We start from the raw sequence: 27549 nt of genomic DNA, 5'->3' as shown, positions 1-27549 counted from the left end.
TATCGTATAGATAATAACACATAAGTAAATTTTAATTGTATCAATTGAAATGAATTTGAAATTTATCACGAATTCACTTCTGTTTGAAATAAATATAGCAATTACGAAGCCCTTAGACAAAATATCCACTCAAAAACATACACAAAACTATTATTAGTGCTCAGGTGTGTGATGTGTAGACATGAAAGCCAGGGCTTTGAAGTTGACGGCAGAAAATAAGAAGAGGGAAGTAAAAATATTTTTACTATCGAATAAACGGGATATAGTATTTCAGATGGGTACATAAGGAAGGTGCGAATAACACCTTTCGCTTGTAGCACACGAAAACGCGTCCGTCAATACTAGCGTGACTGAACGCTTTCTTCCAGAGCCTATATTCCCTGTGGCCCTTTAAGTCGGATAAGGGATAAAGGAATGAACAAAGGGTGTCATATTTTTGTTATAGAGTACCTTAAAGATAAGCGTTGGTGCGCAATTAGATGCGGAAACTTGTTAATCTCATTTTACCTTTCGAAAACGGTCCCCTAGTGGAGACTTGGGGATTTCATAAAACAGCGTTAGGCATGGGGAAAATGACTGAGTACTATTATAAAGAAGAGCTAAAAATAACTGGCATGATCTAGAATTTATCTATTTTAAATATTTTACTGAAGTCCTTACCTAGCTGTGAATAAATTGAAAAAAAATTGTAGAAATAACCATTTTTTTCATCCCTAAACCATTTTAAATTCTATTTCAATATCATAACGGTACTTTTAGTGACAACTTTATGCAACAAATGAAATAATTTTGACGAGAACAAATGAATAACTTGGTAGCAAGTTAGTATATAGGCATTGGATTAATCAATGGATTCCAATGACGCTAAAGCTTAACGAAAATATGATTCTGATTATATGTTGCCTCATGTTTAATGTCTTTACTGACACCAAAGATTTTTAACAAATCAATATCACGAACAATAATTGTATATGTGTTTCTATGTAACACCTAAGCGAAGTTTCAAAACCGCATGAAAATTTAAAATTTGATCTTTGAACGATATTCATTTTAAAGCCTCCTTTCATCGTTAATGGAATGATAGCTTAATATTTTCTCTCTTTTTGGCCTTCATCTCTCATATTTTATGTTAATACATTTCATTTTTAAGTAGCTACTGTTAAAAAGTTTTTAACTTGCTAGTTTAATTTTTCCTAAAGATTTCCTTGAAGTGGAACTTCAAGGAAACCTTAGGAACACTGGAACTTGATAAGAGCTTTCAGTATAAGAATCATTACTAAACTCAAATCTCCTCAATTTTTTCTCTAAGGCATTAAAATTTTTGTTTTATTTTTTTATATTCGCCAAATTGTTTGGAGTACATTTTGTGTCTATATTTCTAGGAATTACTTAATCTGAATGCAACGATTAATTTTTAACTAATGGCGTAAAACTATTCTAAGAAAACTGAATTTAAGGCCTAAGTTTGAAATTATTGAAAATTATTAATTTAATTAAATGTTAACGTTTCTTTTGAATAATATTTCCTAAAATATCGAATCAATCTGCAATTATTAAATACTTCTCCCAACATATTAAAAATTCATATCCACTTAAAAAAATAATAGCTGAGATAACATATATTTTAATAATTTATTTGATTTCATTTTTTGTTACCAATAATAATCTAAATTTCCACCCTTATTGAAAATGATATTGCGGTAGAGTGGTAAGAAGTTCGCTATTTAAAAAAAATCAATTCATTAATCTATGTATTGCAACAAGCTGACACACAATTGTCATTCTTGCCCATTACAACTGTATGTACAAGGTATTCTGTAATCCCCAGGCATGGTGTGTAGTAGGGGATACATCGATCCAGGAGGCTTACAGTATGCCAAGAGTGTAGGCCAACTAATGTACATCAATGCCTGTTAGTTGTAAAAGGATTCAGGTATAGGACGCTTTAAAAGAGTAGGTGCTGTCTAATTCATTGAAAGGGGACCTTAAACACCTATTAGACTTTCTCTTCCCAGAAAAATATATTTTTTATGTCAATTAAGTTAGAAATAAGTTGGGTGAGTGAAATACCGACCCTCGGAAATAGGTAAATTGTGGCAGAATACGTCTTCTTGCAGTTAGAGAGCAAAGTAGAAAAGAAAAAACTAAAGAATAATAGAAAATGCATTCACCTTAAAGAAAAAACTACGGTGCTACATACTCCTTCATTGAAGTTAGTTCCAAAGCAGCCATTTTGCTATATGGCTCTCTAACATTGAAAATTTTGTCTTCCATTGAAAAAAAGTTTTATATTGTGCTATTAACTGGTGTATTAACTCCACATTCTTTCATGACCCACTCGATCCTCAACCTATCATCCCCTTTTATTTACCAAAAAACTTCCCAAAAATATCCCGTTCCCATGTTTTACCTCCATTTGAAAATGTGGGTTGCAGTATAATTTTATTCTGTACTATATTTCCTGTCTTTGGGAAGCCTTCTGTTTTCAAGATACATAACCCACATTCTTCAAGGAAACTTTCTCCTTGTTAACCCTAATATAATAATTTTTTCCATTTATCCCACAATCTGTCGAGATTCAGCAGAATTCATCCGCTTCTTGTTCACCGTTTGCATTCGCTGTGCTGTTCTTGAGATATGTCCTCCTCCTTTGAATAGCACTGATATAGCTCATGGATGTAAAAGAGGTGAATGAGACGTGGGTTCACACGCACGCGCATATGCTTCGTGTTTTTATATTCGAAGCGTAAAGCCACGGCAAGACTTGGACCGTTAATAATAAATCCTATACGAACACTAAGACTGGCAGTAGTCTCTCGCTCACAGGCAAACACTGGCCAAGCACTACCGCTTCCCGCACCGCAGGAGGAAAATTAAAAAAAAAAAAAATTCCCCGCTTCCCACAAAGCTACCGAAGTTACGATCTTGGGACCGTGTAATGGTGGCAATGGCAATGAGAGAAAACAAAAGAAGATCGCCGTCTGCCTCGCTTCGGTCTCTTGCACCCATGGAACTAATTTCCGACGAGTCCGGATCCCTTCAAATCCGTATCTCTTTTATTGTCCCCCTCCCTATTCCGTGTTATCCATTGGTCAATAATACTTCATTTATATTTTGTATATTTCCGGCGTGTTTTCTGAGTAAAAACATCCTTAGGGATCCGGATAGCGGTAATCCAAGGAAACCTTCACCCTAACTTGATTCTAGGGTAATATTTTCTAAAAGAGAAAATCTGCATCTATTGAATCTCCGCCAAAAGAAGATAAAGGCATTATTTTTCTGACCCCCTTACCCAAATGGAATTAATATAGACAACAGAGAAATCAATGATACTTGGTAAAATACATTACATATTGAAATGTAATGAAATAATTGACTTTGTAATTCCACACACTTTTCACACTTTTTAAAGTGTGTGGAATTACAAAGTCAATTATTTCATTACATTTCAATATGTTATGCAAATTCCACAAAGTTACGCCTGAGACAACAAAAAATACATTACAATAATTTAAATTGGGGGCCGGGGTGGACCAGTGGTAGCGTGTTCGACTCTCATTCCGAGGGTCGCCGGTTCGAGACCATTGCACGGAGAAGATTTTTCTGGATATTCTGCGGGAGAATATTTTTCAGCGGTCGACGACTTTTACACGCAGCACAAAATGACCCTACTACTGAGAGGAAGCAGCTCTCAGTAAAAGGCAATGATGGCGCAGATCAAGGAGATCGGCCCGGCATCAACTGCCACAACTTCGGGCGAGAGTGAAGTTCACGGAATCGGCCGAAGTACTGCGATGCGGAAGGCAACGGGAAACCACCGCATTAAACTCCCGAGGAGATGCAGCCCTTGCACCATGGAGCAGGGCCGCAGTACACCAATTCTAGGATTGTAATACTAAAAAAAAAAAAATTTAAATTGAGGTAGTGCCCTAAAGTATATTTTTGTAAGTCTTCGGTTTTCAGTATCTACTCTGCTATAAGGGTCGCATACACATCCTAATTGTACTCGATGTTTCTCTCTATAACTGACGTTAATACTCATTGAATTACATTAATACTCATTCTTCCTGAAACCAATGCGATTATCCCCATCAGATCGGGTGTCTATCTTTTCATCCTTTTTTAATGATCCTAAGTAGCACATAAGCCGGGTGCAAAATCAAACCCATTTTATTATAATCATCACGTATGATTGCCTTTTCCTTTATTGGGATGAGTAAACTTCGATCTAACGAAATCTGCTGATCGAAGATTTCACTCATACGTGCTACACATAAGTAAAAAAAAATTCTTCTTGACCCCTTTTTCTAAACCTTATATAGTTCCGCAGAAAAGTTAAATGTCCCCAACACCACTTTATCTTGTTTGCTAACTCAAGCTTAAAACATCTTCATGTAACAAGGAAATATGTGCACGAGGAATTTTGTTTCACCGTCGTATGATAGATGGCAGCACACGATGATAGCATAAACTTCCCTCAGGAACGCCCTTTGTCGTCAAACACGGGTACTTATTGAACTGCCCTTGTAAAATATTCGTATGCATTTTAAACTTTTGATAAAAAACAATGGTCGAAATAATCATTTGGTGCATCGCATTATCAATATTCATTGCATTGTATTTTGTTTGAGGGGTTGTATCCAAACCCCCCCTCCATATACCCTTCCGGATCGCTTGCAAGATATAAAATAGACGTTAATGTAACAATACCTGCATGAAACATGAGATTAGGTCTTTCATATTTTAATTCAATGCGTACAACACAATACTTATTCCACGCACGTGTCGTTGCATACTAGATCTATTGTATAAAAGTTCCATTGAAGTCGCATACTTGTATATTTTTGGTCAAACGCAGATGTAGGGACTCTTTTATTCACTCATGCAAAGTATTCATACACTAAACTCCTACAACGGACATTTTATAACGCTCTATTTTACGAAATTTTCTTGGAAAAGGTTCGGAATAATTACAACATATTTGTCAAATATTATTACGAGAAGAGAGTAGGTGTGACGGGTATTTAAGAGCATTTTGAACAAGAATCGGTTGAGTAATGAAGAGAAGAATCAAGGTTACGATTTTTAGTAAAGAAAATGGTATGCTTTAATTTGCTAGTAAGCACGAGGGAATTATTACAAGCTCACATTGACAGATTGGACCAATAGGATAAAAATAAGTAAGGTAGACACCAGTGCTGACAGATTCGAGTAATCGCTCCTCCCTAACGCGATATATATTTATACGTAAGCATTCCTACTTTCTTAATTCAAGAAACAAATTTTAAAACCTTCCTCTAGAATTCCTTATTTTGCATTGTGTAAATGGGTCTATACGCGTGTATTTTAATATGTGAAAATATAGATTTATTTGGATGCTTTTGAGGTATGAGTGGATAAGGCCAAAAAAATAAAACAGAAAGAAACTCTAACCTAAAACTTGTGGATATGGAGGAAAGGAAGAGACAGCATTTGGGAGAATTTGAAGAATGCAGAACCGTTGAATTCAGGAGAAACTGAGAAGCAATTAGATACTTAAGATTTAAATGGAGGAGAGAAGATACACACAGAGGAAAGCAGAATAATGGGTATTCTGCATGTGGTTATGTAAGGAAGAAATTTTGCAAAGCAACGTGGAAGATCCTCTACATAATGAGTTAATGCAATCCGAAATATGGGGCTAAGGATAATTTGTGTCACGTAAGTTAGGCCTTCAAGTATACAGTTGTTACATACAAAAAACCTACCTCCACCGGGTAAAATGCTGCTTATTATTATTATTTATATATAAAATAATAATTATGGGTGCATAAAAATCGGGTGCCCTACTACCAACGTGCGTGGTACGAACGTGGAGTATTTTTTAGATGTTTGTTGTTAACATTTCCTATGTTTGGTAAACACTTTGGTCCACGCGACTTTGTTGCGTCTACAGGATCGAGTCTGAATGCTGTTCTTTTCCTTTAGAATACCCGACTCCGAGGAACTGCAGCGGGGAATGCGAGGGACCAGGATCGGCCTCGGGGGAGGGTTCCGAGGCCATGGTAGGGCCGCAAAGCAAGGACCAGCTGTGCCCCGTCGGGTCGGCCCCAAGATCGGACCCCATGGGATCCTGCGTCTGCCTGCCCTCGCTGTGCCCTTCGGCCTACCTGCCCTTCACATGTCCCTTCGGCGCCAGGGTCCTCCGCAGGGCCTCGAGGATTCCCGGCGATTGCTGTGACCAGTACGAGTGCGCCTCCCCACCCATGGTGCCGCAACTCACACCAGACCATGGTGAGTGAGTCGACTACTCAATCTACTCCCATTTAAATTAGGGGTCATGTAAAAACTCCTTTTGCTTTGATGTGGTGGAGAACGAGGGATTACTAAAACTATAGCAGTTTCATTGTGTGTAACGGATGGCATGTTTAGTCGCCCTTTTTCCACATGCCCTTTCGGTGGATAAGCGGGTGTGATGTGTGCGTGGAAGTACATTTGTGCGTAGAAGTAGATTTTATGAATTAATATGAGGTTAGCATCCCCTGCCACATGTCCTTGCGACGGATTGTGGCAGGGTATAGATGTAGATAAATGACCTCAGACAAAAAATGAGAAGATATGAAGGGAACTTTTACATTGAACATCATGCTATGTGAGTTGCTCCCGGTCAGTGTGAAAATCATCGCGGTAACTTTTGTTAATCGACATTGCAATTTACGTGAGTCTTAATATGTGTAAATCACCGTCAATTGATATAATGTTTTGGAAAATATCTTTTTCAAGTGATTCCTCATTTATCGAATATTTACGGATTTCTAATTTAGGTAAATAAAAGATTAATATTCAATACATATTTAATAAACGCTTTCGTCAAGTAGGCAAAAGTAACACTAACGTATTTTTCTTCGTCTTTCTGACGGTGTTAAACATTTGAATTATAAACAACTTCGCTTTTGTTTCATTGGCAGCATACATTAGAATGTATTCTACGGATTAAAGAGAAACTCTCAATAATTAAAATAGTAGTTGGTAAAATCTGTAAAAATCCAGGTAAGTAATGTGTAAATATACTGAACAAGCGATCAGCCAGGATTATCTGTGGAATATTTATTAAGTGTTAAATTAAGAGAGAAATTAAAAAAAATCTTATACTGGCAGTATTTAAAATTCGCAGTCATTTATATTTTACAGGCTCTTTGAAATATTTACAAATGTTCTCATTAGGAATTCAAATCCAACCAGTGTAGGCTTTCAACCTCATTGACGAAATAATGGTGTTTTTTTATTTTCTTTAGACGGTTGGATGAATCTTTAAAACATGAGGGCAGATAAATATTTTCTAAAGAAATTTTAATTAAGGAAAGATTTATTTTTCTTAAATAACATGGATTAAAATATATAAAGGCTTTACTCTCATTTTCAAGGTAACAAAAATAACTGGGAATCATGAGCGCTAAGCTTGGGTTCGACCTCTTACTAATTTTCGATTAATTTAAAGTCGATCGCTAACCGTATTGTGGGCCAAAAAGTTAATTTCTCGTGCTTAAACATTTTTTATACAATAGTTTTTTTGAAATTATAACGGTCTCACGGCGTAGTCTGGATAACTCCTTCCCATTATAAATTCAATAAGCAATCCACCGCGGTATTATTACGTATCAAGAATTTGTAAAAAAATAAAAACTCCTGAATATTAACATTTTCAAGGGTAAACAAATAATCCATTTATCCCCGTACCGCACCATCGTGGATTCAAGAGGAAAATGTTTTCATGCTCATAAAAACTGATCACCTGCCCGTGAACTACAACCTTGACATGGCGACTGGTACGTTCCGATGAGCCCTGAAGCTGTACTAGCGGAAGCAATGATATTAGTTACCGTTGGGGTCACCCATGCCAGATAGGTCGAATTGTAGGAGACAAAGGAAAGCTAGTCCGTGCAGCGTCTGTTCCTCAGTAAGGAGTCAGCAAAGGCCCTGATTCCAGTGGGGCTATCAACAAGTGATGGTGTGACGTTAAAAACACCGTTGAGGAAGGTAAAGGGAACCATCCCTAGAAGCATTGGTGGACATCGATATCATATAATCACTAGCCACGACGGAACGTGGCCTGTGGGCCCTGTGTTTTTCCCGGCAGTGTGAGAGGCAATGCTTCGGCAGTCTCCGTCACACGTAACTTACAAACCAAAATCGTAAGGAGTGGCAGCAAAAACGGCACAGAAGAAAATCGAACCAACTACAAAATGACTTGGAAAGTTAGGACGTTCATGCGGACAGGGAAATCAGTAAATAAAAAGGGAATGTTGGAGAGAGCATATATAGATATTTTAAAATACTATACTTTTAAATTAATATCTATTAAATTTTGTGCGTTCTTTGAATTTATTACTAAGATTTGTATAATATTAGAGGAAACAATTTATGTTATCCGAATCATATTTTTTAACGCCTTGATTATATATTTTAAACGACATACTGAGGTTTAGATTCCTTAGTTCCCGAACTTTAACTCTTGGTAAACGTTGTTTTGTTTGAATACCTATCTATTTTTATCCATGAACGTTTTAACCACTTAACCACCAAGGTTAATAGAAACCACCTTAATGTAGAAATAATTTATTGTAAAACAACATTTCTGTTGATCATTCGTTATTATAATGTCAAATCTTTTTTGCATATTTCAGGGGAGGTGTCTATTGAGTCATCTAGACACAGAAAGGTTTCATTTTTAGGGTTGCACGGAACGCAAAGCAATTTCAGAATTAAGTGAGGGAAGTTTTGGGATTGGAAGCCTTAGTACGGGGAGAGGAGGTTGGTAAAGCTTGAGTAAGGGATTATATTAGGAATAACTTTTTCAATTGGAAGATTTAATATTTGAAAAGTGTACTAGGACCCAGGTTTTCATTTTATTCCAATTTTCGAATAATCTAGACTTATATTCTGAAATTCAATTTGAATTGGTTAGTTGCTTTTGAATCTTCATCAATCATTTTTTTTCAAATAACGGAAGGAGGGCTGAGAAACCGGAGTTAATGGTTGCCGTATGCAATATAGTATATTAGGTCAACATACCTACTGTAATGGAACATTCTAGCCAATTAGAAAATTGTTTGAAATATTTAATTATTTTATTTTTTGTAAATTTTATGGTGATTGGCATTAGCTAAGTGAAATGCTAACTAAATTTTCCCATAAAAGTTTATAAAATATTTACATTTTTGAAATTCTGCATCAAAAATTGATAAAAGGTCGGCAAGGCAAAATTTTAGTGGAACTCAATTATTAATCAAAAGAGATATATATGTTGTAGTTTGAGGAAAAGTTTGAAAACATTAATATTATAACTCATAGCTATTAAATAATTCAATTAATTCATTACAGTCATTTTGCATTAGTTTTTTAGAATTATACGTAATCATATAAATGACGAAACCACAAGAAAGTGTGGCGAAAGCAACGGATTATGAGCGAGGAAACGAGAATCGTGAAGATCACGAACTCACCACCGTGATATGCTGTCGGCATAACTATAAAAGCAACTCGGATGGATTTCATATCGTACTTATTTCATTCTCACAGTAGTGTTCACCACTCAGGCGATACAGAAGCAAAACCTATTTAATTATCTCAAATAAGTCAAAAATTTGATCTGAAAATATCTCCTGATAACACTAGCAATATAATTATTTTATAGAACCAATCATGGCATTGTACTCATGATTAAGGTTCAACTGATACAGCTATTCCTTCAATTGAAAGAGTTTGACGTAGACCTGACGAGTATTCATTACCAAGCGAAACATGTGAAGGAGCAAATAATAAACAGTGGTAATGAAAAGAAAACAGAGGACCTAGACTGATTGTCAGGTACTGTTTAGACATTGAGGTCAAAATTTTCAAGCCCCACATTAGATCATCGATCGATTCCTAAAGTGGAATTCGTGTGCGTAGTTCAATTTGTTTTTAACTTCTTATACTTATACTATAGTATAAGTTATACTTATTATTAAAATAAAATTGATTATCATCATACTGCTGTCATGTTCCTTATTCTTTATTCATTCTAATAAACTTCAATGTTTCAATAGTAATGCACGTTTTGATACACATTAAAAATATTTTTCCTATTTTCCCCATGTTTCATGGTCATCTGAATGAAATTACTGGTCAATTAATATCTACTCCTGAAATCATTTATGTGTAGTTTTGTATCTTAACACCTCTTGGTGATTATTCAATTTTATGGAAGTTTATGTCCATTAAATGAAGAACACAACGTATCTTTCCACTGTTCTATATTTACGTACAACTAATTTCAACGCTTAAGCTTCCTCCTGTACCTGATGATGACGTTATAGCGTTGAAACTGGTTGTACGTAAATAAAGAACAGTGGATAGATACATTGTGTTCTTCATTAAATGGACCTCTTTGTAAATTTAAAAATATATTGATTGCGTGTTTTGCTCATATATTTTTTTTTACCTACAAATGGGTGATGTTTGAACTAAGTCCCTAGAGTTAATCGAAATCCTCTCGAATACCAATGCTCGGAACGTTCGGCTTTTTGCCTCTAATTTTTTACTTGTTTAGGAGTGGAGTCGATGGTTAGTGCGAGTGATACCAAGAAGCTCAAACATCATAACATTCACCGTTATACTATTTGACCAAAGTACACAATTACAAAGTACAAAAAAGTAACTCTATATTGCAGTGCTCTCTCCTAGAAAATTAACTTTGTATTTAGCCAGTGTCATTTACATTTAACGAGAGCATATTCGAAAGGAAGATTAATTCAGATATGATATTTTAAGCAAATTTAAGTCCAGACAATACACTATTTTTCAGGGTTTCATATTGCATAGAAACAGCTAGTAATTTTTATTTCATATGAGGTGTTTGCTTGTTTATTGCAAAAGGAAAAGAGAATAACAGAGTTAAAATAACAGGAAACACCGAAATATTCCGGACATAACCGAAGAAGAAGAAAATAATGATGCGTTCTGCGACCCTCCATTTATGATGGATAACTATATTTTTACTTGATGTACGGAGTGCTTCAGTTACAGTTACTTTTATCTGAATAAAATCACTGGATAACTGATGCATTGTTGAGAAATGATATCTTCTAAGCCGTTCGATGGAGAAAAAACACGTTAAAAACATGCGCCGAGCTGGCGCGTTATCGTTGTGAAGAAGCCAGTCACCGCTTTCTTGTCACGGCATCACGCAATCTTTTCAGAACTTAAGCGTAATATTCTTTGTTGATCGTCTGACCTTTTGGGTCAAATTCGTAGGGCACAACACCCTCACAATTAAAAACGCAGGTTGTATACTTTACGTATGCACCTCGTTTATGACAGGACGATTCAGTTTGGATTATGTAAAGCAGATAACGTGGAAAATTGGATTTGGTAAATTTTCGAAATAAGAGAGAATAGCTGGCGATACAGAGATGTTGAAGATGGTCATAAACCAATCCTCATGGACGGATTACTACAGAATATGCAGTTATACTTTAATGTAAATGCGTAACGTTTTTTTAAGTGCACAAATTTTACATAGATGCATTGCTATATTGGTATAATTTAGTTTGGTATGTACTCAGAGTTTAAATAGTAACTATTAATTAGTATGTGATAGTACCTAATTCGGCAAAAACTCGATTAAAATTCTCAGCCGTTCAGGTGGCCTTATGATGGGAAATGTTTTTTTTCTCTTAAACAAATTATCCAAATTACATCATTTAAAAATGGATAAGATTTTTGAAGAACGATGAATTAGGTTATTGTGTTAAACAACTTGTTTTTGCTTCGCGAGGTCTTTGAGGTTTGACATTAAATACACCTGCACAAAGGGAGGACTCATAGGGTTATGTAGGCCCTCCGCCATGGATCGTTTTTCGTGAATGGTGGCTCACCATAGGCGTTAGAACTTGGTAGTGTGAACTGTAGGCAGGCTTTCGTGTCCATCTGAATTCCTGGGACGTCAGTCGATTTCTCGCTTCATTCCCCTGATCAGTTAGCTGCTCGCTCCGCATTTTCAAGTTCCTAAGCGCCAATCCACTTCATCCCTACAGTTCATAAATGGAAATTCACAGGGGAAGGTGGTGGACTATGGTACAGAAATTTGCTTATGAAGATCGCAAAGAGGATCTATGTTAAAATAATGCCTGGAGATATTCCTAAATAATCATTGGGATTGTACAACGGATTCGAACAAATTCAATTGAAATTTCAATGTTTATCAAAAATTCACTCAACATTCGCTGGATTAGCCGAAGAAACGCACGTTAAATATTAGCTGAATCTTTTTCTATTGATAAGATTTTCATTATTCCAAGGATTTATTTTGCTCAGTTTTCCCCTATATCCAATCAGATATTTCTCAATATCTTAAATGTCGTTTTACGGGTACATTATTGAGCACTAATATTCAATTCTTGGCTTAAACTTATATTACTCTTCATGATTTTCATTTAAAAATCGTTGCATTCCTCAGACTGGAACGTCCCATCATAACTAACTAGATATGCATCATTTGAGATTGAACATTTTCAGTATATATATTTTGTTCTGTGATAGATTTTATGACCTCCAGTTAAAAAAATCCATTATCTTTGTCGAAGCATGACTGGTAATATCAAATGCGTAAACGATGGCAACTACTATCTGTTATTCTATGCATTCAATTCTGATTCATGCTTGAAAAAATGTAATAAATGAATTATTCTGGTATTAAATATTCTCTGTGGTCAATGTAGATATTTGCTCCGTTCATCAATACCTATGTAGTATTTATTCTACCATTGGTAAAAATATTTTTCTGAAAATGTTATCGGATAAGACAAGTGGTGTTGAGTTCGACGTCATGATTAATCCAAGTTGAAGCTATAATATTTTTTGAATATCCGTATACTTCCTACAGGGTGTTTATGGTGTTCTAGTAAAATTATCCTGCTTTTAGCCTATGATTTAATAAGAATTGTAATTAGTTTCTCATTAAAAATTAGTATTCCTGAGAACATTCTTGAGATCAATGATATATACAAAGTTCAACAAAAATTAACTTCAATTAGATTGTTAACAAATTTGTAGCGAGCTTCCTCTTAAATGAACTGATTTTTAATTGCCATTATAAACTAATGTGGCTATGGAAATTGATATTGTTTTATAATAGATCCCTTTGTATTTGTTTGGATATGGAAGATGTATTAACTATCTTCTACGGCCAAAGAATTCGAAGCTCATTTTTTTACAATTGAGATTGTGTGGAAAATCCTTGCTTATTCCGTAAGCAAGGATTCCATTCCATCACTATTACATAATAGTGATGTTTAAATCCTGATTCAATCTATGATATCGCACTTAAATGTACGCTCGTAATTATGTTATATTTTAATTCAAAGTTTAATTGCAGAAAAGAAATAACCATTAATGAATATCTCCGAAACTAAAACGTTTAGCCCGCTTCTATTCAGACCGTAGTTTTTCTGTTTCTTTCCCAAGTAGTGCGGCCATGGTTGAAACATAACAGCAGCGACCGGAAAGGCGAATGCGCTATCCGTCGCGTTTCCCGGAACTTCGCTCGGGGGCGCCTCGGTGAAAAGAGTCCCAGTTTGCGTCGGGATGATTGGTTTCGTCGGCTCCCCGATCGATGCCAAAAGTGATGTTTTCCCCATCCTTTGTTCTCGCAAATTGATGCCTTCCACGGACTGACGGGAATCCGTCTACGATTAGTCTTTTGTTTCCCCGGCTCCTCTCGTCCACTATCTCCCTCCCCTCCACCTCACTCCTCTCTCTCCCGTCTCCCATTTCCTACCCTCCCTCCATCTCCATCACCCCGTCCCTTTCCTGCTCTTTGACTCGGCCGCATTTCACGTGCCCGCGAACGGAAACATTGCTCACTGACCTCTCTCTCCGACCTCCCCACTCCGAGCACTAAACTTCCCTCCTGCTCCATTCGACGATCCCTTCGAACCTCCTCCCATTGGCCCAAATCGAGCGGCGGCGACGGTGCTGCTGACACACAAACACGCGCACGCAAAAGGGCGGGTGCGGCCAATCGTTCGCGCAAGTGCCGGCCCTGAGAAGGAGACTGAGAGGGAGTGAGAGAGAAGGTCCACCGCGTTAGCCTTTGTGGTCGAAAATCCATTTTTTCGACCAAAAAGTTCGGCTCGAAAAAAAAACTCTGTTGAATATAGGGTATCTATTATTACTATTGGCGCTCTACCGGTTAAGGTGGGGATTGGATGGACGCACACTTAACATCGATACAACGATACATACGTATATTTGGCCCTCTTACCAAAGAAAACCTGACATCTGGAACTCAAAATAACGTTTTCCAATTCAGCATATTTCATTCCCCCCTTCATTCAGTTTAAACTTGGTCCATTCCTACCCTTTCCATTATTACCTAATGTTCTTTATTCTATTACCGACTTAAGTATCTTATTGCCGGCCAGCATTCTCCCCATTCATTTCTCTGCGGCCACCCTTAGATTTCTTCTAGTATTCGTCTCACCTTTCCAAATATGTTTAGAGCTACTAGTTAAGTTCCTTTTTGTCCAAATCACTTTTTCCATCATTCTCCATACTCACCTTTGAAAAGCCTCCAATGTAAGCCAGTCTTGCTTCAACGATCATGTTTCCGCACCGTAAAAAAAAACCACACCCTTTATTTACGTTGTAACGAGGTGCTTCTTTACACCCTCAATATTTGTCCCTGTAGTAAATTCCATCTTCGTTGTGAAATAATTTTGCCTAATAAGACTCATCCTATTCTTATTTCCACACCACTTTGATTATTCCGAGATCGGTACTCCGACTCACCTGGTCAAGTTAATGACCTATTTTAACATTCACAGAATAAATCTGTCAGAAAATGCATATTTCCAACATTATTTATGGGTGGGCTTTCTTCTGTGGGCCTTACGTGTGAAATATTTTTGGTAAATACATTTTAATAAGAGCACACCCTCGTTTGGGATCGACAATAAGTCTTCCTAAGAGGCCATTGTCTACCTTCAATGAGGGTTCATCATAAACATGATTGCCACTTATACAATTTTAATTGACCTTAGCGCCTAATGTAACAGAAAACATGGCAAATGGTTTAGTAAAGTTGGCAAGCAACAGGGCAAACCACCTTGCCTGGCATACGAAAGGGAACCTATAGAGAACTGGTAGATAGTGGTCGTCATTACTATGCTTTTCGAAACTTTCCATTAAATGCTAAACTCTTTCATGTTAACTATTTTAATTCGGTGAAAGAAGGCGTCTGATTTGTTTTATATTGCCTTTCTCTTTGTCGACCGACGTTGGTCTTCCCAGCCACTAGAATGGGAGTCTGCTGTTCCCATTGAACCACTGAATTCAATACTTTTCCCCCAGGGCCCTCATGTGTTGCCTCCAGATCCTCAAGGCTAGATCAGATTTTTTTGGCGTGAAGGGTGTAGTATTGCATAGATGAGGTCTTAAGGGCGTTCATAATGCCCTTTGCCGGTTTACGCTTGGGTTGGCGCTTTCTGAGAGTGAGGAGAAAATGAGAAGGAAATTTTGTGCTTTCTCTTGAAAATACAAGTCTACTGCCATAATAACAGGTTATAGAAGGATCAAACGTGTCATATGCTCGTGAAAATAGATCTTTATCTGCGACCTCATTTCAGGGTTTGTTTTGAAACCGTAGTAATATCGTGAAAGAAGTCCCATGATAAGAAGTTTCGGGCAAGATACATCTTTCTAATACCTGGTTGTATAACAAGCTTCGGGAAAGAGTCTTGAAAAAAAATGTACATGAGATATAGCAACATTACCTCAAAATTCTTCGAAGTAAATCCCTTGAGCGCCATCATACATTAACCAGAGGCTATTCCACGACTAGGAAGCTCCCTGGTAGGCGGATTCTAGAAGGTCATTAAGAGTGCGCGTGCAAGAATCTTTGACGGTGCTTAGGGTCCCATGGTGATTTCCTTTTAGGGAGGATTTCACTTTAGGCAATAGGAAGTAGTCTGCTATCGAGATCGTGTAGTTGGGACTGTAATAGGGTTGCAGGTTTACGCAAGCAGGCTCTTGAATTGATCATGGTCATCTCTCAAGACCATCTAGACGGGTTAACGTAGATCTTTCGCTACGCCAAATTTTCAGTGATAATGGTGTAAACTGCCTTCTTATTAATACCAATGCGATTTGCAATGATGCGCAAACTTACTTGACGGTGTGAATACAGCACTTCACGTACAAGTCAGGAAAGCATTGTTACTAATGCATACAAATGTATACAAATCTTGTAATAAAGATGTGCAACTGCCAACCACCTTTGAGCGTGAAACGAGGTATGATGGTCAATAGCTGAAAAGTGTTGAAAAGATTACTCTGTTAGGTGGATTATAAGCTACATTTCATATTGGATGTTTAAGCCTAGTATCTGAAATGAACAGGACACACAGAACAAGTATTCTTTTTGTGACAAAAAACTGACAAAATGCGTCATATTTTATCCTGGATATTTTTTCTGGATCGATTTGAAACTGGATTATTAAATAAAAATACCAAATAAGTAGAAATGGTAGATCTGACCTGGCGAAAATAATTCTTGCTTTGCACACACTGATGGCGATAGCATATACCAATTTGTTAAGAGAAACTACTAAATAAAAACAGTGTCAAGTCAAGTAATACGACCCAGATAAAAAACGCCCAAGCCATGAGTGGCACACCGACCAGTCTCTCAGCCCCAAAAAGGTAGGAATGAGAGAATCAAAAATGAAAACAATGCTCATTGTCTTTTTCGACGGTAAAGGAGAGATCAATAAGGAGTTTTTTTCCTCAAAGACATACTGTTAACGCTGTCTACTACGTGGATTTGATGAAAAGACTCCGAAAAAGGGTCATCAACACGAGAAAAGACTCCGCTATCTGGCATCTCCATCACGACAACGCGTCTTGCCACAACGCGCCACGAGTCCAAGAGTTCCTGGCCAAACAACAGGTGCCAACGCTGCCCCACCTACCCTTTGCTCCTGACGTCGCCTGAACAGACTTCTTTTTTGCTCCCTCGAATTAATACAGCCATCTAAGGAACCCGTTTTTCGTCCGATCCAATCAGCCGTGACCAAGACCTTACGAGAGGACCCCAAAGATGTATTCCAGGGCGCGTACCAATTATGGCCGAGTCGCTAGAAATAATTGAATAGGCCTAAGGAAGGATTGAAGAATTTTAACTGTTTGTGCAAATCTGTTCAATGAATTACTTTACAATAACTAATTGCATTACTTTTGTAACTCACTCTGTATGGTCGACTAATTGGTATTAATATTAAAAAGCAACATATAATAGCGCAAATTTCATGGGATTAATATAAATATGGGGTACAGAATATAGGGCTTCTTTTTAATGGGCACAAAACCAATCAAATAATGATGATGAAAGTAAGAAAAATGTTTTCTAACAAAATAACAAACAAAAGATATATTTTAAATAGAACGGTAACCAGATTTGGTTATAGTAACATTGCTTCTTCTGAACTAAGTATTCCGAAACTTTTGCCTGAAGCAATAATCAGAATGATTAAGATCTTTTAAGAAAATTTATTTAAAGTTATGAAAACGAAAAAATAAATTATGAACATAGTGGACTCGCAAATTTCGAAGTATCTAGATATAGAAATATATCCCCTTTATTATTCCCTTGTATGTAAAATGTACATGCAAGGGAAACTAACATTATTAATTGTCTACATGTGAAATTTAATGTATTTTAACTTTCAGTTAGAGCAAAAAATGTTGAAATTCTTTATTGTCCTAGGAGAAATTCAATTGATTACGGTAGCAATATTTACCGGAGATAAATTGCTATCGATGTTCTACAGGATTCAGACCAGATTTTTCGTTTCAAACAGTAATTAACCAATTTGATGAAAACCTTTGAATTTCCTTTTTGTTCATAATATGTCACTAGGTCCGTTTCAAATACTGCCCCCGGGTACCTCTGGGATTACTCCAGAATTTAATGAATCGACTAGCGAACTGCCTAGCGTCATCCACCGGCGACTTAATAATCTCAAATTTAACCGTCTAATCCCCTTAATATCCGCCTAAATTTTGATAACTTTTGTAATTGGATTTCTACCAAATGATATGATTCAAGGGGAAAGAGATTTGTGAATAAAACAACACATACCAGTCAGAACATGTGTTACTAGTCACGGTTAGCGGTTAGCACATTATTTTCACCACCCGTGGTGCGTGGCTATTTAAAAATGAGTATAAAATAAAAATATAACTGGAAAGGTATACTTTTAAAGAACATACAAATCAAATAATCTAAGTAATTGACCTTCCAAGTGACTTAGAGAGACATTGAAGGATTTACGTATATTTAAAGAAGAATAGGTAAAATGAGATAAATAAAGAGAAACTAGAATGCAGTGTTTTATAATATATCATATTGGGGCAGTTTAAAAGGTATATTTTTAAAAATACCTGAAAGTAAATTTGGGAAGTAAATAGAGTTATCGGAACGCTGAACTGTAATTATTCTGAAATTGGGAATTGTCGTAAATCTGGAAAGAGGATGGAGTATAACGTTTTGGTCTGCATGCTACTAATTGGATACATTTCGGATCGTTTTTGGAGTGGGGTGAAGGAATGGTTAAAAATGAAAGGAGGTTAAATTAATCAGAAAAATGACTTCACTTTTATGCTTGTCATACTCCAATTTAATGTTAACGGTATATTTTACTCGACGAAATATACACATAAATTCATCGTGGTAAATTCAGTTGGAAATCCAGTCATTTATACCATTAGAAATGTTGGAAATTATTTTTTCGAGGCACTTCTTCATTAATTTAAACAAAATTAATGTGACTTTGTTCTTGTATTAGATGACAAAACCACTCGTTCTTGCTTCCCTCTCTGCTCAGCTGGCTTACCTTTCTATGTGATCATATAATTGATCTACAGTTGTGGGAAAAGATAAGACGTTTTCATTCTTATGATGATAATTTCGTACATTTCGATTTGAATGCTCGCTAAGGATAATATATTGGACAACTCGGTTGTTCTCACTGGTTGCTATATCGATTCTGTAAACAGCAGACCTAGTTCTGTTTACGCATCTCATCGTTGGTTATTCACTTTGTTTTGCCTTGTTGGCTTTAATGTAAACGCAACGAGGCGGCGGCGTAGATCAATATTAGTTTCCCTCTATGAAGGTGGGTGGAATGTTTACAATCAGAGAGGAGGTGACTAAGGAAGGGAATACTGATTATATTCTAAGTCAAAATATTTCAATTGTTTTAGCTTTAGAGGACTTTAGACGGAGTGGAGTACGAAGGGTTAGTGAAGAAATTTAAAGATAATGTGGAATGACCGGTTGAAAAGGAGTCTTAAGCGGAATGTGCACATTAATCATTCTCAATAAATTCGGATTTTACATGGAGAATGAGGTTAAGCAGTGAAAGGTGGGAGGGAGGGGTATGACTTTAGTCCATTGTTATTGGTCCACTTTTATTTCTCTCTAGCTCCAACACTTAAGGACACGAAGAGGAATGAGAAAAGTGATAAAAGTATGTAGGAAGCTGATTAAAAATAGACCCGTGACCGGGTTGTTTCCAAGCAATCCGTTCTTTAACGTCCCGATGCTTATAATTCGCCCAGAAATGCCTTCAATTACGAATTGTGTTTGCTGAAATTTAAAAAAGTAATAATTATTTCACTCATCAGTAGACTTGTCCCCTTTAGTAAAATCCAGGTCATTATAGCGTCTATTTTTCTAAATTATCGGTTATTGTTCTTAAAAGTTTTTTAAATTTATCTGATGTGATTGGTGGTTGAGGCCGAGACTTTGTGGAAATCCATTGCGAACAGGGGTTTCACTAAATAACTTTGCAGTTTCCACATAAAATAATTGATTTATTTTCAACTAGTTTCGCTACACTGTAGCATCTTCAGGAACGTACAAAGAAAATATTTTTTTTTAATTTATCTGGGTTATTCGGAAATGGATAATATGAAATAGTAAAAGTTAGAAATGCATTGTAATGGAAAGACTTCCTTATATAGTCGAAAGAGTAGTTCGTCTAATACCAGGAAAAGAAGATGAAAAATCATCGCAACATGTGAGGAGTGAAAATCATGAGATACAAGGACTGCATTTATGTTTCCAAGCCAGGTATGGCTACATTGGAAGCAAATCGTTTGGCAATTGTTAAATCAGTGAAAAAATGTTGGCAGTAAATACCCTTCGAAATATATTAGTGTTCTTCATATGACGTTGGTCAACGTCATATGAAGTTGGGCAGTTAAACGTTACAAAGAAATGTTAATATGGAATTCCGTTTGGAACTTCCTTTTTTGAACTGAAATATTGCGTAATTAGTCATTTTTAAAATTTTCTGCGAAAAAAGGCACGTTTTTAACCGTTTTTTTATATTTAACAATGAAATCCTTAACAAAACTTCATTGATAATTGCCTAACGTGATTAATATGAGGTGCTAAAAGAGTGCGCTGTTTAGTCAGTTCGATTCACGGAAGGCAGAGTAGAAGTTATTTGCCCATCCTAGAGATCACAGACTTTTGAGATTATACTAATATAAAAAAATTGCTTCAAAAGCTAACGACTCTACAACAAGGATGATGTTACTTCGGATAAAACGTATTAGAATTAGCGGAGCACGAAAGCTTTTATGAATGAGAGGATATTCATAAATGAACAAACTACCACGAATCTATTTGGTTAAAATTAAAAAAATCAGGAACGTGATAAAAAATGCGTTAAGTAGATCTCTTCAAAAAAGGAATTTTGTTAGGCTTCGGGAGAAACGCAAGTATTCACATTAAAATGAAAAAGTGTCACTAATTTAAAATATTATCTGTTTACTGCTGCAAAGAAAATGTAGGTTTTGCGGCAGATCAACGGAATTCGTGGCTCTGCATAATTGTTTAGGATATGGGCTAGCGACCTTATAATGTAAGAAACCTACTAATATATAAAATAAACTTATAAAACCAATTAATCTTAACTAAATTGGTTCCGGTTGGAAACTCACAGCTCTATGGCCAATTGTTAAAATTCATGGAAAACGCTCTTCAATGGTTGACGCTGTGTAGTAGAGAAATAAATTCTATGCACACTCATTTGCGATTATAAAGAAACAAGATGTTACAACAGATCGGCGTTAAGGAGAAAAAAACCCAATTTTTAAAAATAGTTCAAAAAGTACTGTCAAAAATTTAATGAATAATTTGAATGCTTCCAAAATGAGACAAACTGATAGAATCTGGGAAAAATGATGTTATGTACCAAGCCTAAAAATGTTAAGCAAATATTTATAAGATAACTATAACTCATTTTTTTATTTTCAGCTACGTGCGTGCTTCAGAGAATAGAGAGGAAGTTTCCATATTTTAATGTTATAACTCTCGAAATTGTTTTAGGCAGAGTCAACAAGCCAAATATCCCAAACAATGTTTTTTATACCAAGCACAGCAAAAATATTACGAGAAGGATTCACTTGCGGCATATTATATCCCTAGAAACTAACATAGAAACAGATCCAAAATATAATAATAAATGAAACCTAAGGTCCGGAAAAAACTGACGCTAGAATATTGAAGGGACAACGTGTAACAATTCACTTTTCATAGGAACAATGACTAGTCTAGGATTAGTAAGGGTATCTGGGACTAGTAAGGGATTTATTATTCTCAATATATTATAACTCAAAATTATATTGTCAGAAGCAATCAAATGGAAAACACAAAATAGATGGACCCCATTGCGGAGAGATTCCAGTCCACTCTTCCCTCGCTCGTAGGTCAATCATAACAATGGGAAACAAGAGCACCTAGTAACCTTTTTTAAATAACCAAAATTAGATGATTTAATCAAGCAACAAATGTTACATGTTACGCAGAAAAATATTTGTATGCATGTTGGTGTGCATGATCAATTATATTTTCATATTCATATATGAACTAATATTGTGTAAACATACACCACCAAACGCCGTTCCCATGGCTTCCAGGGTTTTGTATAGATTTTGATGTAAATAAATTAATGAAATTTTTCCAACAGAGGAGACATGGGGGTAATGCTAAATTTAAAATAAATTCCACTCATTTTGGGAGCGCAACGGAACCTGGGGCAAATAATTTTATGCTTTTGGGGCAAAAGGAATTCTAAATTGGTTCCGGAATAGAATATATAGTATATATATATATATATATATATATATATATATATATATATATATATATATATATATATATATATATATATATATATATATATATAAAATATCTTCGAAATGGAACGCTCTTCGGCGACACACAAATATATAAAAACACAGATGTAGATTTTTAGAATATAGAGACACAAAGAAAGGACACTCACAATTTGTTATTTTACGTTTCGACAGCACGGCTGTCGAAACGTAAAATTCTGAAGACGATTCTGAAGACGACAGCCGTGCTGTCGAAACGTAAAATAACAAATTGTGAGTGTCCTTTCTTTGTGTCTCTATATTCTAAAAATCTACATCTGTGTTTATATATATATATATATATATATATTTATTTATTTATTTACATTTATTATAAAATTTATGAAGGAAAATAGTAATCCTTTCTTTAGGGGTCCCATTATTAACATTTTTCCGTAATTCTCCCCACTTTGAAGTAAGGGGATGAAAATTGGAGCATGCTTAACTCTTCACAGATTACATGACCACATCTGAATTTAGAAATGGCTTTTTAAGATAAAGGTGATTCCTGTAGGTACAAAATATTTTATGAGAGTTATATATACTTAACCGAAATGTTTTAAGTTTATTTGGGTGTATTTCCCATACTATTTCCGATATTTCTCAATAATTGTCCACTTATGATAATTTAGTGATTAACTGCCCGAAGTCATATGTCTACCATTCAGGTTATCATAGATTCAGGTACCCTGAAGACAAGCCTCACAGGGAGGCTCTTCAAGATCTCCCTCCCACATTTTTGGGTAGAATAACAATATTTCCGCAAATTCCGTCCTTCCAGGTATCCGAACCTCAATACTCGAGTTTCGTGTTTTTAAGACCCCCCAGGGGTCGCCTCAGGCTACGCGCCAGCGCGGCGTGGTTTCCGAATAGGTAGAGCGTTTGATCGCTGACCGGAGAATCCTAAGATCGAATCTGACCGACGCCCCAGGGTATCCTCGGCTAAATCCCAGCTGTGTGATTTTATCGGTTCCGAATGTTCCTCGGAGCCACATGCGGGAAGGAATTGGTCTCTCTACTTTGAATGCCTCTATTCCGGCCGCGTTAGGGTAGCATATCACGAGGTGAACACTAGCATGTCGTATGTAACCGATCACCGTTGATACCTGTGGTTGATTCTGATATAATCTATTGACTAGTCTAACTTCTTTACAATAAAAATTTTTGCACGTACCATTCTGAATCAAATCATTGGGCGTATTATGCATACGCGTAAATGATGAAATTTATGGCCTAAATAAATGGACACTAACAGTTTTTCTTAATACAGTTTCCACAGCTTAACCATATTTTTTCAACGAAAGGAGTGAAAGCTTTCTTCCTTCCAATAAGAAAGGTGGCTATACAGCTGAAATATTTAAAACATACGAGGCATAGTAATTAAGTACGGTACGTTTGCTTATATTGAAATATTCGTGCTTCAAAACAGACTTTTACACCCGTAGCGCCATCTATTGATTCATTGAGAAGCAATAGCAGCATTGGTTTGGTTTTAGAAGTCGTATGCTTTCCGTGCATGCAAACAAAAATGTCCGCGACAATCGTTGATCCCGCCAGCTGTGAAGTGCTTTCTGTCATAGGATTCTTGTATGGAAAAGGATTGTCGGCTGCTGAAATTCATCGGGAGTTATGCCTAGTTTATGGAACTATGGTTATGAGCAAAGGAAAGGTTAGACAATGGTGCCGTGATTTTCAAAATGGACGATCAAATATCCATGACGAAGAGCGAAGTGGCAGGGCCAGTATTCTGACCGATGAAATTGTTTTGCAAGTGATACGAAAACTGCGATGTGATCATTGATTGCCGATTAATGGCCTGGCTAAACAATTTCCTCGACTCGGACGCAGTACTGTCTAAAATATTATCATGGAAAACCTCGGATGCCAAAAATTGTGTGCAAGATAGGTACCGAAAATGCTCACCGATCACCACAAAGAGCAAAGAATGTCCAGTGGACTAGAGCTTTTGGACCGTTACCAGCAAGATGGAGATGATTCGTTTTCTCGCATTTTTACAGGGTACGAGACGTGGATATTCTACATCAAACCAGAAAAAAAACAGCTATCGATGCAGTGGTTACACTCATATCCACCAAAACCGAAAAAGTTTAAGCAAACTCCGTAAACAAGTCGAAAATTAATGGCTACCGTTTTTTGGGACATAAACGGTGTTCTTTTAGTAAATTTTATGGAACATGGGAAAACAATTACAGTTGATGTGTACTGCGAAATGCTCAGCAAACTGAAAAGTGCGATCTGAAACAAACGACGCGGGAAACTGTCATCTGGCGTACCTCTCCTCCACGATAACGCGCGTCCACACACTGCTGCCAAAACCAATAAGAAAATACAGGATTTTCCTTGAGAACTCTTTGACCATCCACCGTGCAGTCCTGACCTTGCACCTAGTGACTACTTCCTCTTCTTGCCCTTGAAATAGTGCCTCGGAGGACAACGTTTTGAAACCAAAGAGGAACTGAAGAACGGCATTCTCAATCGGTTCAACTCTCAGGCGGCGAGCTTCTATGCAGAGGGGTTAAAGGAGCTGGTGCAGCGGTACGAAAAATGCTGAGCAGTGAACGGCGATTATATAGAGAAGTGAATTAGGTTTGTAGCTGACTAAAATCACAAAAAAACTTTGTTTCACATGAGTATATTTTTTCCTGTAACCAAACGGCCCGTACTTTATGAACATGCCTCGTATCACCGTCTCTCTCTCTCTATACTTGGTTTTTCTAATTTTCATATTTTAATTCCTCGCTTGTTTCTACCTCATATGTATTAATTTTAGATTTTTTAAGGCTTTATGTTGGTACCTATGTTTCTCACTTATGCCGAAAGGTTCGGCCAATTTGAATGTTCAGTTAATTGTTGACAGCTGCTTTGCTTAGGAGTGCTTTGGCTTGTCTTCGATTTTTTCCTGTTCCGAAAAATGGGCCAAACAATCTTCATCAAATTTTGCGTGAAAAACGAAATAAAGTGTGCGGACGCATTCCGAATGTTTACTGTGGCACATGGAGAAGCTACGTTGGACCGAAGCAACGTTTATCGGTGGTACAATATGTTCTTAGTGGGCCGAGAAGGTGTGACCGACGAAGAGCGATGAAGATGAAGTTTACTATTTCCTTATTGATTACAATATTTCTATAGCAATTAGTTAATGATAAATTGTCATGTAAAATAGCGAATTATGATAGAAGCCGTTCTCCTGCGGTAAATATTAATTTTAATAAAATGACCAGCTTAAAATTATAGCGATATTCACTACGTCAAGAACGCATGAAATGTATATATTATTTATTATGACCAATAGAAGTATTTTGTTCTTTAGAGTCCCAAATATGGATTCCGTAATGTGCTATTCCACCACGCATATAAACGCAGGGCATCATTAGTCTCACTCAATTGAATTGGCTCCATTGAAGGAATTGGATGGAAAGGGATATAATGGTGAACTGAGTGTAAAAAATGAACGAGTTCGATCATTTAATTGGTCTTTTCAGTGTGAAATATATTCATTAAATGCATTGCGTCTCATTTGTTCTAGCACGAAATCTTTATATTCATTGTATGTGAAAACGGGGATCGAGATGGTGCGGGGGCTAACGTACTGGCTTCCCACCCAGAGGGCCCGGGTCCAAATCCCGACGTTGTTGAATATTTTTCAGAGGTATCTCGATCCCTACTTGAGGATCTTTGTGGAGGGCTTTTGGGTGAGTACGCCGTCCGTCGGATAAGACGTTAAGCTGCGGACCCCTTGGCGCCTTTCGTAAATAGTAGACTAATGCCAACGCCGGGTTTCTCTCCACCCTTCATCCTTTCCTGCCCATCCCTTATGGCGCAAATGACCTCAGCAGTCGGTCGCCTACTTCTTGAATAAATTAATTTTGATAGATGAAGACATTTTCAGGTGTATAATAAATATTTTCTTCTTTAGCAAGTTTACTATGATAATATAGTAAATATTAAATAAAAAACATGGATTTAGCCCCATTCTAATGGATCCTAATTCACACAAATCGTAATGGTGGAATTACTTTCACCACTCATCTCAAAAGTCATGAGGTCGAACGTTCGTTTTTTATGTGTTTCTTGGCATTTATATAATATATTCTTTTGACTAGCGTGAAGCAAATTAACTAACTTGATTCCTTATTCATTTTCAAGTACGCAAAGCAAGTAAAGTAGTTATATTTTTAGTTATTTTCGCTATCAATATACATACTTCGTTAGATTTTTGGGCAATTTCAGCGAAGTCAATAATTATTCAAACTCACAGATTTCGGAAAATATGCCGATAAAAGAATAAGTACTCATCCTTTTTAGTTATAACTAATAAAGTTAATATATTCCGTATGTTTGTATTGGTAACATTGTTTGAACTGCATATTTATTAATCCTCCTACGGTCCGTATTTTACTATGCGTCTGCAAATATTTTTGGGTTGGTAAATTGAATTAACACCATTGATCATTACCACACTAGCAGCCTGTTCACCACTATTTCAGAACGGAGAGGCGAGGCATATTTTTTAAACATAAATCAATATATTCCTATGTAATTTTCACGGATATTACCTGCTGTTTAAATAAATGGTGGAGAAATTGTTTACTTGTTTGAGTTATGTATGATTTTATTTTAAATATTTATATTGCATTAAAACTGCTTTCATAGTACCTTTAAATCGAATTATAGCTTTCAAAAATGGGCCGTTGATGTAAAATCCGAAGTAAAAATTCGGTCAAGATTTTTATCTTTTATCCCTCAGTAAATTTTACATTGGCTCTAGAAGAAAGACACTGTACGTACTCTTGTCAATAAAAGTATGGTCTGACAGGGTCATAATTTAACAAATGTTGCAAGAAATGACCGTAAATTAAAAATTATTGTTTTCGAATAAAACAAACAACAGAAATTTTCAAATTTGCGAGATTCTCCAACTGTCAATAGGTTTCATTTTTTATGGTATAACATGAGGTATGCCTCCAAGGGCAAAAATTGCGCACTTGGACCGTTTCGACTGTAGAGGTCACCAACAGGAGCGCTTGGGTGGGGACCATTAATCGTGCTGTTTTTTTTGGAAGCAAATTTCGAACCGTCCCCCTTCTCTTACCCCTTACCTCACCTCCTCCCCCATACCGACCTCCTCCCTGCGTGACCGATGCCACGCAATTTTTCCTCGGTCGCTCGGCCATTGCACCACGCGACTGTCCACTTTTTCAATGTTTTTAAGTTGAAAGAGCGCGCCCATACCGACGGACTGCTGTTCTCATAGGAGTTTCTGCTTTTCGTAGATAGCAT

At 36.5% G+C, this 27549-nt stretch overlaps 1 protein-coding gene across 2 annotated transcripts in view; it reads left to right on the top strand.

The window, feature by feature from the left end:
• The first annotated feature begins 5971 nt into the window (after positions 1 to 5971).
• The window catches only part of LOC139695186 (uncharacterized), a 119545-nt gene continuing 97967 nt past the window's right edge, over positions 5972 to 27549 (top strand). For both annotated transcript variants that reach the window (XR_011702279.1, XM_071593857.1), the window contains exon 1: positions 5972 to 6273. Coding sequence is in view for 1 of the 2 variants with exons in the window: in XM_071593857.1 (XP_071449958.1) it covers positions 6042 to 6273 (232 nt within the window). In the remaining variant the exon portion in view is untranslated. The remainder of the gene's footprint in view (positions 6274 to 27549) is intronic.

Source organism: Hetaerina americana, unplaced genomic scaffold, assembly GCF_022747635.1.
Source record: "Hetaerina americana unplaced genomic scaffold, ioHetAmer1.1.p SCAF_6, whole genome shotgun sequence".
NCBI lineage: Eukaryota > Metazoa > Arthropoda > Insecta > Odonata > Calopterygidae > Hetaerina > Hetaerina americana.
The sequence above is the reverse complement of the archived record's forward strand: the minus strand, read 5'-3'. Positions and strand labels throughout refer to the sequence as shown.